At 44.0% G+C, this 13,737-nt stretch overlaps 1 protein-coding gene and 2 non-coding genes across 6 annotated transcripts in view; 1 reads left to right on the top strand and 2 right to left on the bottom strand.

Moving 5' to 3' along the window:
• Nucleotides 1–13,737, top strand: part of LOC120985707 (endonuclease 8-like 1) — a 91,336-nt gene that overhangs the window by 63,706 nt on the left and 13,893 nt on the right. For 2 of the 4 annotated variants that reach the window (XM_040413806.1, XM_040413808.1), the window contains exons 2-4: nt 6,331–6,754; nt 8,741–8,860; nt 8,949–9,012. In XM_040413806.1, coding sequence (XP_040269740.1) covers nt 6,333–6,754; nt 8,741–8,860; nt 8,949–9,012 — 606 coding nt within the window. In that variant the 5' untranslated portion in view covers nt 6,331–6,332. Of the gene's footprint in view, nt 1–4,488; nt 4,571–6,330; nt 6,755–8,740; nt 8,861–8,948; nt 9,013–13,737 lie in introns of those variants that run through there. The other 2 variants (XM_040413805.1, XM_040413807.1) reach the window with 2 other exon arrangements.
• TRNAI-AAU lies at nt 3,874–3,947 on the bottom strand. Its single transcript has one exon. It is a non-coding gene; the product is annotated as a tRNA-Ile (tRNA).
• TRNAD-GUC lies at nt 4,164–4,235 on the bottom strand. Its single transcript has one exon. It is a non-coding gene; the product is annotated as a tRNA-Asp (tRNA).

Raw genomic sequence — 13,737 nt, 5'->3', positions numbered from 1 at the left:
AGGAGAAGCACAGTCATCCAGCCCTCCTTCCATCTCCATATCACACATACTGTTTTACCTCATAGTGATGATAAATGTGAGGAGAAGCACAGTCATACAGCTCTCCTTCCACCTCCATATCACACATACTTGTTTACCTCATAGTGATGGTACATGTGAGGAGAAGCACAGTCATACAGCTCTCCTTCCACCTCCATATCACACATACTGGTTTACCTCATAGTGATGGTACATGTGAGGAGAAGCAGAGTCATACAGCTCTCCTTCCACCTCCATATCACACATACTGGTTTACCTCATAGTGATGATACATGTGAGGAGAAGCACAGTCATACAGCTCTCCTTCCACCTCCATATCACACATACTGGTTTACCTCATAGTGATGATAAATGTGAGGAGAAGCACAGTCATACAGCTCTCCTTCCACCTCCATATCACACATACTGGTTTACCTCATAGTGATGATACATGTGAGGAGAAGCAGAGTCATACAGCTCTCCTTCCACCTCCATATCACACATACTGTTTTACCTCATAGTGATGATACATGTGAGGAGAAGCACAGTCATACAGCTCTCCTTCCACCTTCATATCACACATACTGTTTTACCTCATAGTGATGATACATGTGAGGAGAAGCACAGTCATCCAGCCCTCCTTCCACCTCCATATCACACATACTGGTTTACCTCATAGTGATGATAAATGTGAGGAGAAGCACAGTCATACAGCTCTCCTTCCACCTCCATATCACATATACTGGTTTACCTCATAGTGATGATACATGTGAGGAGAAGCACAGTCATACAGCTCTCCTTCCACCTTCATATCAGACATACTGTTTTACCTCATAGTGATGATAAATGTGAGGAGAAGCACAGTCATACAGCTCTCCTTCCACCTCCATATCACACATACTTGTTTACCTCATAGTGATGGTACATGTGAGGAGAAGCACAGTCATACAGCTCTCCTTCCACCTTCATATCACACATACTGTTTTACCTCATAGTGATGATAAATGTGAGGAGAAGCACAGTCATACAGCTCTCCTTCCACCTCCATATCACACATACTTGTTTACCTCATAGTGATGGTACATGTGAGGAGAAGCACAGTCATACAGCTCTCCTTCCACCTTCATATCACACATACTGTTTTACCTCATAGTGATAATACATGTGAGGAGAAGCACAGTCATACAGCTCTCCTTCCACCTCCATATCACACATACTGGTTTACCTCATAGTGATGATACATGTGAGGAGAAGCACAGTCATACAGCTCTCCTTCCACCTCCATATCAGACATACTGTTTTACCTCATAGTGATGATACATGTGAGGAGAAGCACAGTCATACAGCTCTCCTTCCACCTCCATATCACACATACTGGTTTACCTCATAGTGATGATAAATGTGAGGAGAAGCACAGTCATACAGCTCTCCTTCCACCTCCATATCACACATACTGGTTTACCTCATAGTGATGATACATGTGAGGAGAAGCACAGTCATACAGCTCTCCTTCCACCTCCATATCACACATACTGTTTTACCTCATAGTGATAATACATGTGAGGAGAAGCAGAGTCATACAGCTCTCCTTCCACCTCCATATCACACATACTGGTTTACCTCATAGTGATGATACATGTGAGGAGAAGCACAGTCATACAGCTCTCCTTCCACCTCCATATCACACATACTGTTTTACCTCATAGTGATGATACATGTGAGGAGAAGCACAGTCATACAGCTCTCCTTCCACCTCCATATCACACATACTGGTTTACCTCATAGTGATGATAAATGTGAGGAGAAGCACAGTCATACAGCTCTCCTTACCACCTCCATATCACACATACTGGTTTACCTCATAGTGATGGTACATGTGAGGAGAAGCACAGTCATACAGCTCTCCTTACCACCTCCATATCACACATACTGGTTTACCTCATAGTGATGATAAATGTGAGGAGAAGCACAGTCATACAGCTCTCCTTACCACCTCCATATCACACATACTGTTTTACCTCATAGTGATGATACATGTGAGGAGAAGCACAGTCATACAGCTCTCCTTCCACCTCCATATCACACATACTGTTTTACCTCATAGTGATGATACATGTGAGGAGAAGCACAGTCATACAGCCCTCCTTCCACCTCCATATCACACATACTGGTTTACCTCATAGTGATGATACATGTGAGGAGAAGCACAGTCATACAGCTCTCCTTCCACCTCCATATCACATATACTTGTTTACCTCATAGTGATGATACATGTGAGGAGAAGCACAGTCATACAGCTCTCCTTCCACCTCCATATCACACATACTGGTTTACCTCATAGTGATGATACATGTGAGGAGAAGCACAGTCATACAGCTCTCCTTCCACCTCCATATCACACATACTTGTTTACCTCATAGTGATGATACATGTGAGGAGAAGCACAGTCATCCAGCTCTCCTTCCACCTCCATATCACACATACTGTTTTACCTCATAGTGATGATAAATGTGAGGAGAAGCACAGTCATCCAGCTCTCCTTCCACCTCCATATCACACATACTGTTTTACCTCATAGTGATGATATATGTGAGGAGAAGCACAGTCATACAGCTCTCCTTCCACCTCCATATCACACATACTGTTTTACCTCATAGTGATGATACATGTGAGGAGAAGCACAGTCATACAGCTCTCCTTCCACCTCCATATCACACATACTTGTTTACCTCATAGTGATGGTACATGTGAGGAGAAGCACAGTCATACAGCTCTCCTTCCACCTTCATATCACACATACTGTTTTACCTCATAGTGATGATAAATGTGAGGAGAAGCACAGTCATCCAGCTCTCCTTCCACCTCCATATCACACATACTGGTTTACCTCATAGTGATGATACATGTGAGGAGAAGCACAGTCATCCAGCTCTCCTTCCACCTCCATATCACACATACTGGTTTACCTCATAGTGATGATACATGTGAGGAGAAGCACAGTCATACAGCTCTCCTTCCACCTCCATATCACACATACTGGTTTACGGAGCTGTGTGAGGGCTAAATTTTTTTGCAGCATGATCTGTATTTTGTTTTTATACCATTATGGAGTGTGTATGACTTTTTGATCACCTTTTACTCAATTTTTGGGTAGAAAATAGCAAATCAGACATTTTCTGTTATGCCATTCACTCTATGGGATAAATATTTGTAATAGTATGGGCATTTTCAGATGTGTTGATGCCTATGATGTTTATTTTTTAACTGTTTAACTTTTTAAAACTTTCTTCTATTTTTTTTTAATTGATCAAAAAGGTGTATGTTCCCCAAAGTGATACCAATAAAAACTACAGCTTGCCGTGTGCAAAAATAAGGGCTCTGTAGACAAAAGAATAAAAAAGTTATCGCTGTCAGGACATGTTGAGGCAAAGAAAAAAATTTTAAGGTAGTATTAAAAATTAAAAGTAGTATACCATAACAGAAAGTATATAAATTTGGTATAGTCGTAATCGTACCTGCGCACAGAATAAGGTCGTTGCGTCATTTTTATCCCACAGTCAACGTAAACACAAAGCCCAAAAAAACCATTGTGGAATTGTAGTTTGTTTTTTTTTCTCAATTTTAACACACAAATCATTTTTTCACTACAAGCTATGGTAAATTATAAAGCACAACTTGTTCCGCAAACAAAAAACCTTCATAAGGCTTTGTGGACCGAAAAGTAAAAAATGATAGCTTTTGAAAGGTGGTGAGGAGAAAACCCCAAAAAAATAATTAGCCTGGTCCTAAAGGATTAAAAAAAACAACTCAGCTTTGCTTTTGGATGCTGGAATTAAGTTTGACAAAAAACATCTATGGCCCGTACGGGGATCGAACCCGCGACCTTGGCGTTATTAGCACCACGCTCTAACCAACTGAGCTAACCGGCCATGTACAAGGGTTGTTTTCTTATGGAAATTATGCTGACTTCACCCAGTATGCCATAACACTCCTTATAATAAAATGGTTTCCGCTGCACTTATAACACGTGACACTCAAAAGATATAACAGTTATAACTTCTTATTATGGATATTATATCACAAAAGTGTGATTATTATTTCTTGACTAAATCCGACTTTTTTTTTTGGGGAAGAAAATAAGTAGCCTCCCCGTCGGGGAATCGAACCCCGGTCTCCCGCGTGACAGGCGGGGATACTTACCACTATACTAACGAGGAACTGCTATGTGAAGAACGGGATCACCGCCCTTCTCATATGTGTTCCAGAGGCAATAGAAGTGTCACTGAATGACAATGGAATGTGCGAGAAATCCCAACATCTCGTACACACAGCACTCTCCTCATCTCACACAACCACGTGCAGCACACCAGCTATAAACTTCAAGTTCCAACATGCACAGCGACTTATGGCCACGCCTCCTCAACTTAATTAACCAATGAGCGGCGAGTAGGGTGTTTCCGGGTGAAGTGTTGTGGATGTCTGAAGATATCAGGGAGCGCAGTGAACTGATAACCGCTCAGGTTGGTGAGGTACCCGGCCGGGTAACTACCAGGTATGATGAGAGTGTGCCATGCTGGGTGCAGGGCGTATATAGCCGCTTGGCACTGAGCGGCGGTACCGCATCGTGCTGCTTACATAACCTGCGCTAGGGGGCGTGACTGCCACCAATATGCACGGTCCATGCAGGGACATGTCTGTGCTACTGAATGTCTGCTGCCAGATGCCTTTTCTATTTTTTTCTCTGCAACAAAATCCACAACTCCTGTATATGGCATATAGTGTGAGATACAGGTGGGCTTGGCTGCCACCCATGGGTGACCCTGGCATCCCCTGCTGCAGGCCAACAGTGGGCAGTATTGGGGTCTGGACAGCCTGGGCTTATGTCCGGTGCCGGACCAGTGTGAACAGGCTACAGCTGTTGAGTGGAGGTTCTGAGAGTAAGACCCTCAGGGTATGCTCACACTGCGAAAACCCGCCGTGGAAATGAGCTGCAATCCAAGCGCCTCAACAGATTCCCAAATAACGCTTCCCTGTGCACATGGTGGTGGTTTTTTTTTCTGCATCAGAAGTGCCATGTTACTTCTCTGAATCAGATTTTAGCTGCGTTCCCCGTTGAAATCAATGGGGGGGTCTAAAGTTCCTAGCAGTTTTTGTGCATTTTTGGTGGCGTTTCCACCTACATAACATCCATTCTGCTATTGATGGCCAACCCTAAAGCCACCAGTTCATCCGCCAGCTGTCTTTCCTGGCTTCCTCATACAGGTCTATGCATGCTATGGGGAGGCCGGAGAAGGCCTCTGCCAGAAACTTCTGGAGGTGTCTTGCCTCTCGGGAGAACATCTCCTTTTCTTCCCCGAAATCATCTGTCTGGGTAGAGTCAGGAGCTCCCGACAAATTCTAATGTATATGGTGGCCATCAATGATCACTATTGTCCCGTGATGCCAAGTGTCAGCTGGGCGTTCCTTTTAAGGGGGTGGCCAGTTTATCACAATTTTTCCAAAATTGCTGTAGACAGTGGTATAAGCTTCTTGTGATATTATAGGTGATCTGTCCGATTGTCCTCCTCCATGAAGTCCTGTCCCTTGTCTCAGTCCAGTCTCTTCCCTGCCTGTTCTGAAACATGGCTGCTGACGGAGGGACACGTGACCAGACCTGTCCATTGAATAACCCTGCACATACACGTGTAGTGCTGTGCATATTTCTATACTGTAGAGCAGGGATGCTCAACCTGCGGTCCTCCAGCTGTTGTAAAACTACAACTCCCACCATGCCTTGCTGTAGGCTGATAGCTGTAAGATGTCTGAGCATGCTGGGGGTTGTAGTTTTGCAACAGCTGGAGGGCCACGGGTTGGGTATCCCTGCTGTTGAGGATGCTGCTGGCCACGTGCTCTTCCATCGGAGGCCGTCCAGTCAGTAATGTACCACCCACATCTGGGCAGGTTCTCTCATCATGTCATATGAGGAGATGGCTACAGCACTTTTGGGAAAATTGGGATCAGTTGTCCATAAAAAAGAAACGCTCTGATTGGCAACCTGGGTAGCACATCACATGACGCGAAGGAAAGGGTCTGAGTGGGTGCACTGCCAAAGCTTCAGGACTCTTCACTGGAGAAGGAGCGCCCAGTGGACACCACACTGCAGGTGGGTTGTTACAGTGAGGTTTCATTGGAGCCTCCACAAAGGTATGCTGTACATTGGTTTCTAGGTTGCTAGCACTTTCAGAGGTAATGACTAAAGCAGTCTCGGTGTATGAGCCGAGGTGACCCAATACTGCATTCCAGATGTTATAACCTGCTTCCTGTACATTTCAGACATGCCAGAAGGTCCAGAGCTTCACTTTGCCGGTCTCTATGTTAATAAAGTATGTGATGGATTGCGTTTCGGAGGTAAGGTGGAGAAGTCAGCAGTCAGCAAAAATTCGGAAGTGCCGTTCAGCTGTCCGGAGTACACCATCCATGCTGTGTCTCGGGGAAAAGAGGTGAAGCTGATCCTCACGCCTGTGGCAGATGGAGCTGACGTGGCCTGCATTGTCTTCAGATTTGGCATGTCTGGAAGTTTCAAGCTCACCGCAGAGGAAGAACTCCCCAAGCACGCTCACCTGCGCTTCTACACCCTGGATGCTCCCCGGCAAGTTCTATCCTTTGTTGATCCACGACGCTTTGGAAGCTGGGAGTATAACGGCACATGGCAGCTGGAGCGCGGTCCTTGTGTGATAACTGAGTATGACAAGTTCAGGTGAATATTCGTGATCTTTGTGACAGTTATAATTTTTTTTTATTTTATTTTTTATTGTAGCCCCTCTAGGAGGCTACAATGTCCACTACTTTGTTTTTTAGAGAATATTACTATACTACCATAAGGAGTATAATAATTCTATAATTGCTGATATCCTATGTTGGCCTGTCACCTGCTGCCCAACATAGGAACTGCAGGTCTAATACACTGAAATATTGAACGGCATCCCCGATCGCGACACACGGGGATGCTGTTCTTAACCTGGAAGCACGCTTAATATCCAGGTTCTCTAAAAACACCAATAGGAAAGGTTTCTAAGTAGGGTAACTTAGGTTCAGCTTTCTCTCTCACTATAGTCTGTAATTCAGATTCGTGCCGGTAGACCTCCAGAGATCCTGCTGTGCTACTTCTTCTCTGCCCTTCAGTACTTTTGAATACTCTTATGGACAGTTCCTCTGGATACTTTATCCAGTAACTGACAGCAGAGTGGTACAAGTCTACTGTGGCCTTTGACTACAGACTTGGGGCCCTTGCACGCGACCATATGCCCTCCAAGACATACGGTCCATGAGCAGGCCATATGTCCCAGAGCGGCATAGATCGTGCGCACGGGAGCGCACAGCATCATAGATTACAATGATATTGTGCACGTCGGGCCGCTTGCGGGACTATTGTCCCGCACTCATAAGATCATATGAGTGCAGGACAATAGCCCCGCAGGTGGCCCGACGTCCACAGCATCATTGTAATCTATGATGCTATGCTGTGCGCACGATCAATGCCGCTCTGGGACATATGGCCTGCTCATGGACCGTATGTCTTGGAGGACATGCGGTCCTGTGCAAGGGCCCTTACACTGGGCAACACTAGAGGGCAAAGCTAAGATAGCAGCCGCTGGACTGTGTACCTTTCAGAGCTGGTGTCTTCTGGTAATGGCTGGGACCTGTCTGTCCAACTGTCACTGATGGAGATCCTCAACTGATATACGTGGCCCCACAAGTCCCTTGCAACCTGTCCCTACAGGAGTATGAGCTTTTATTCTGGCAGGTTTTGCTACTGCAAGTGTAGCAGAAGTGGAGCTTCACTATTAAAGGGGTTGTCCACTTTTTGGTTACTGTTGACCAATGTGTTTATGAGATGATTATTACTAATATAGTCTCTGTTGAAACTCTGCACCATTTGCTATATTTTCTAAGGTATACAAAGTCTTTTGTGCTGTCCACACAGAGTTCCTGTCCATAAGATGGCCGCTTATGGAGTGTCATGTGACCAGGCAAATCACTTCATGTGACCAGGCAAATCACTCCTCCGTTCAAATACACTGCACCTGTCATTTGCACTTGTTCTTTTCAGAGTTTAGAGCAGATTCAGTGTGTTTGAATAGAAGAGATGTCACATGGAGGTGATTAACCTGCTCACATGACCCTCCGTCGGCAGCCATTTTATGGACAGGACCTCTGTGTGGACAGCACAAAAGACTTTGTAAACAAGGGGACATATCTGATAAAATATAGAAAATGGTGCGGAATTTCAATGAAGACTATATTAGTAAGTGTCACATAATCCTCTCACAAACACATTGGTCAACAGTGACCAGAAAGTGGACAGCCCCTTTAAGTGCTCTCTGCATTGAGCTGCTTCATAGCTCCTCCCCTCTGCTCTGAGTGACAGCTGTAGCATCCAACCATCAGAGCACTACAGCTGTCATGCAGAGGGCAGGGGCTGTAAAGCAGCTCAATGCAGAGGAAACTTAACAGTGAAGCTCCACCTAAAGTGCACCTGCATGAGCAGAATTTGGCAGAATAAAAGTTCATGTTCACACTACTCCTGATAGTAAAGACTGCACAAAAGGTATCATACAGTTCTCCCCAGACCCTACCTAGAGCTGTCAGCAGTTTAGCAAGGTCAGAACTGCTGACAGATTCCCTTTAAATCACCTAGTATTCTAATTCTGTGTGTTGTCTGATATTTATTTTTTCCATACAGGGAGAACGTATTAAAACACTTGTCTGCGAAGCTATTTGACAAACCGATCTGTGAGCTCATGCTGAACCAGAAATACTTCAATGGGATTGGCAACTACTTGCGATCAGAGATCCTGCATCGGTCGGTATAATAGAAGCTTTACATTTTATGACTCTTCCCTGTTACAATGTGTTCCTATAACTAACCTCTCCGTATCGTCCGTGGTCAGGCTGAAGATTCCTCCATTTACCCCAGCACGTGTTGTCCTGGAAAGTGTGACCAATCAAAGCCAGGTAAGAGATGGGCACTAAAAATCTGATCTCGCAGAATGTTTGGAATATCCATCACCTATAGGCTCATGTCCCACAGGCATTTTTTTTGCATTTTTTATGAAAAGAAAGTCATCTGCAGATATTACATGGAAGTCTATGGGAAGTATTAAATGCAGCACAAGCATGCAATTTTTTTTTATTTTTTTTTTAACAATGCATTTTTTGCATACTGCTCTACAAAAGACATTACAAAGGGGCACATGCTTTCCTATATAAAACCGCAAGGCATGCAAAAAAAGCTAAAAAATGTGTGCTCAAACACTGTGCCACAAAAGAAAACCCATGACAAAAACTGTGGTGGCACCTTTAGCCTTGCTTCACACAGTATTTTTATTGGCTTTTTTTTTTTTTTTTTTTTTTTTTTTGTGTGGAGAAAATCATTTCTCCAATTGGTTCACGGACATTTCTCTCACCATGAGCAGCTCCAGACTACATTGTGGTTACAGGACCTGTGGTGATGTCACAGTTATGTGATCAGCCATGTGTGTGGGAGGAGTTAGGGAAACACAGGCTCCATGTAGGACTGTGCTGGTGGAGAATGCAGAGGTACTTTATGTATGGAAGGTGTGTATGAAGCAGGGCTATGTCAGTGTAACCAGTCTATTGTACAGTTTTTTGTGTCTAATGTGCACAGATTACTTCTATCTGTGTAATGGACATGTAGCAGAGCTGTGTGTGCAATGTGTATATAATGTATATAGTAGCGTCAGGTGGGGGCTGTGTATGGCAGCGTCAGGTGGGTGCTGTGTATGGCAGCAGTGGTCTTATGTTTAGTGTATGGTGTTGGATAAATGTAAAATTGTGTACATTTATTTCTGCATAGGAGACTAGCAATGTTTTCCCTGCAGAAATATCAGCCTCATAATATTATGTGGGCCTATACATCATATATATCTGAATTACTGCAAAATTTGTACAGTTGACGTCTGCTTCAAACTGCAGACATAACCCTTCCATGCCATGGTCCTTAGGGACCGCTGTATGGAAGGGGCTGACCATCGGGCCCGATGCCGTCCCTCCTCCCCCGCCGTGTAGGATGGTCGTCCGCGCCTCCATACAAGCAGTCACCTCCCATTCGGATGGCCGGCAACAAGCTTTCCCCCCCTCCTTCAGGATGGCCGGCAATGCAACAAGCCCCCTCCCCCCTCCTTAGGGACCGCTGCATGAAGGAGATAACCATCAGGCTGCTGTGGCAGCAGCCCGATGCATGAAGGGTAAACTGAAGGAGGGAGCTCCCTCCCCCATCAGGCCACTGTGACAGCGTCCCGATGGTTACCATGGCAACCTGGTGCCTTCACAGGCCTCCGGATTTGCCATGGTATAGCTGAACCTGATCAGGCTTACTGTGAATGACAATACATTGCAGTACACTATACAGTGTATTGTAGAGGCATCTGACCATGTACTTTTACCGCATGGTGAATACCATAAAAAAAGAAAATAAACTTTGATTGAATTGCAATTTTGCCCACCGCACTTCCCATAAAATGGTATAAAAAGTGATCAAAAGAGTCATATGTAACCCAAAATAGTACCAATCAAACCGTCATCTCATCCCGCAAAAAATGAGAACCTACCTAAGACAATCGCCCAAAAAATAAAAAATAATGGCTTTCAGAAAATAGAAACACAAAAGTGTTGTTTTTTTTTTTTTTCTTTTACAATTTTTTTTTTTATTGTGTAAGTCCAAAATAAAATAAAAAATAGACATATTGGGTATCGCCGTGTTTTTACGAGCTGCTCTATAAAAATAGGTGAACATTTATAAAAATTAAACTGCCAGAAACTGACAGAACAGACATTTTTTGGTTACCTTGCCTCACAAAAAGAGTAAGATAGAGAGATATATACATATATACACACACATAATGCACAACTACCTCTAGCTAAAGATTTATATACTGCAGGAATATAATATATAACAATGGCAGCACATCAGGCCAAATATCAATATGGAGGTGCAGGCCAATGGATCCGGCAACAAATCCTAGACAACATAAGAATAAAAAAAAAATGGCAGCACTCTCTCAAAAAATGAGTGAAAAGAAAAACACTTTATTCACCCCTGTGGTCGCAACTAGGGATGAGTGAACTTGTGTTTCAAGTTTGGCGTACAAGGTTCGAGTTATGTAAGAATTCCGTTATGGATCCTGCTACCACGGACCATGACGAAGGGTCCATTTACACGTCTGCATCCGTTCCGCAATTTTTCGGAAGGGGTGCGGACCCATTCATTTTCAATGGGGCCGCAAAAGATGCGGACAGCACCACCATGTGCTGTCCGCATCCGCACCTCCGTTCCGTGGCCCCGCCAAAAAAAATAGAGCATGTAGTATTCTTGTCCACAGCCACGGACAAGAATGGGCATTTCTATCATAGTGCCAGCCATGTGCAGTGTCCGTGTTTTGCAGATACGTAATTTGCGGACCGCAAAACAGTTGCAGATGTGTGAATGGACCCTTATGGTCCGTGGTAGCGTAATCCATAACGGAATTCGTAGATAACCTGAACCTTGTACGCCGAACTTGAAACACAAGCTCGCTCAACACTAGTTGCAACGTTTTAGCTTAGGTTGAAAAAAGGCTCTGTGAATAAGCTGAAAACATTGCGACCACAGGAGTGAATAAAGTGTTTGAGAGTGCAGACCTTTTTTTCTTGTATATGTCACTTATCAAACTGGTGTAAAGTAGAACTGGCTAAGGCTAATTCACACTAGCAAATATCTTAAAACATAACTTTTATTTATGTATTTGTAAAAATAATAACACCACCCATGGATCCAATAAAGATCCTTTTGACAAATACAACGAGCTATCAACTACATAAAGGCTGAAAAAGTGAGGTGCCAAAGGCAGCAAACAGTCGGGATGCGGGAAAATTAAAACTATCCCTTCACTGCGCCCTTACACTTCTCAACCCAGGGACACACCCTGATGGTAGGTGTTCCCTGTTCTCGTACCTAGGACTATTCTGTCCTTAAACTGTCCTCAACCTAACTTAGAAAAAACTAGCTAAGGTATAGCCCGACGCGTTCCCCCCCCCCCCCCCTTTTTTGGAGGATAATTACGGGGGTTCCTCAGGGGACCAATATACTATAAACAGTAGCTATTAGCGTGCGTGTGACAGTATGCACCGTACAGAACAATTGCAAGCGGAACCAAATACAGCCAAGTATGTGCATATAAAAGCCAGAATCAAAGATAATCCAGGTCTCAAGACGTAATACAACTTATATCACCAATACAGGGTAAAAGGAAGTTGTACGAGTATCCCATCACGATGCATGGGCATTAATACAAGAGAACTTAAAGCAATTTACATACCGGGGTGCCGTAGTCAGTAAAGATATACTCACAAGACCAGTACTGTGAATGATGTCCGCTGCAAACTGGAGCAGATGGTAGCTCAAGGTGTTCCCCCATTGGTGGATGGATCTATCAGTATGACCGGTATTAACTCCCATTGGAGGTATACATGCAGCTTACTACCGCCCACAACAATATGCACGCCAAGCCTCGTTCAGGAGATGATTTGGACATACTGGTGACGATGCCCGAGCGTCACTCCACCCACTACAGATTGACAGGACAGACTGCGCATGCTTACTGTGTATTCAGTACGATGAAAAAAGAGCGCATGTCAGGGCCGTGGATAAAACGCGAGACAGACTGCGCATGCGCACTATGTGTATCCAATGCGGTAGAGATATTGCGCATGTCAGGGCCACAGGTAGGATGGCAGTGCGTTCCACTGTGGAACGTAGATGTTCGTATCATGGAATCGTTCATGCGCAAAGCCAACAAATCTACTCAAAAGGCAGGTAACCACACATAAGGAGTGTGTACAGCCAAAATACGGTTTTGTGAGGGTAATATCCTGATAAATGCAGATAGTCCATCATGTGGCATAATATCCATAATGTGCCATTGCAAAGAAAATGCTAAGCCAAATAAAAGGGTTAATAGATATAGATTAATGAGATTTACGATAACAACAATAAGTTGGGAAGTTAAAACCAACAAAGATATATTTTAGAAACAAATAGTACCGGAGGAGAGGCTACTCTGAAGTAATGACAGAGACAGCAGGGCTAAATAACGCAAGAGAAAGTTAACCTCTCATTGAGTCCCCCAGGTGACTGGGATCGAAGTCTATAGATCCATTCTGTTTCTTTTTGAAGGATCCTTCGATCCCAGTCACCCTTCCTGGGTGAGGGTCGTACCACTTCAAGCATGGCAAAATTTAGGAATTTGATTGCCTCCATGACATTCCCAGACATGGTCTGCCACGGGGCTGTTCTTTTTGTTTTTTAATGTCATTGACACGTTCCAAGACTCTTCGTCGAAGCTCTGTAGGTTTTCCCCACATAGTCGCGAGGACAAGGACATTGGCACACATATACACTGCTCAAAAAAATAAAGGGAATACAAAAATAACACATCCTAGATCTGAATTAATTAAATATTCTTCTGAGATACTTTGTTCTTTACATAGTTGAATGTGCTGACAACAAAATCACACAAAAATTAAAAAATGGAAATCAAATTTTTCAACCCATGGAGGTCTGGATTTGGAGTCACACTCAAAATTAAAGTGGAAAAACACACTACAAGCGGATCCAACTTTGATGTAATGTTCTTAAAACAAGTCAAAATGAGGCTCAGTAGTGTGTGTGGACTCCACATG

The sequence above is a fragment of the Bufo bufo genome, chromosome 1, assembly GCF_905171765.1.
Source record: "Bufo bufo chromosome 1, aBufBuf1.1, whole genome shotgun sequence".
NCBI classification, from domain to species: Eukaryota; Metazoa; Chordata; class Amphibia; order Anura; family Bufonidae; genus Bufo; species Bufo bufo.
The sequence above is the reverse complement of the archived record's forward strand: the minus strand, read 5'-3'. Positions and strand labels throughout refer to the sequence as shown.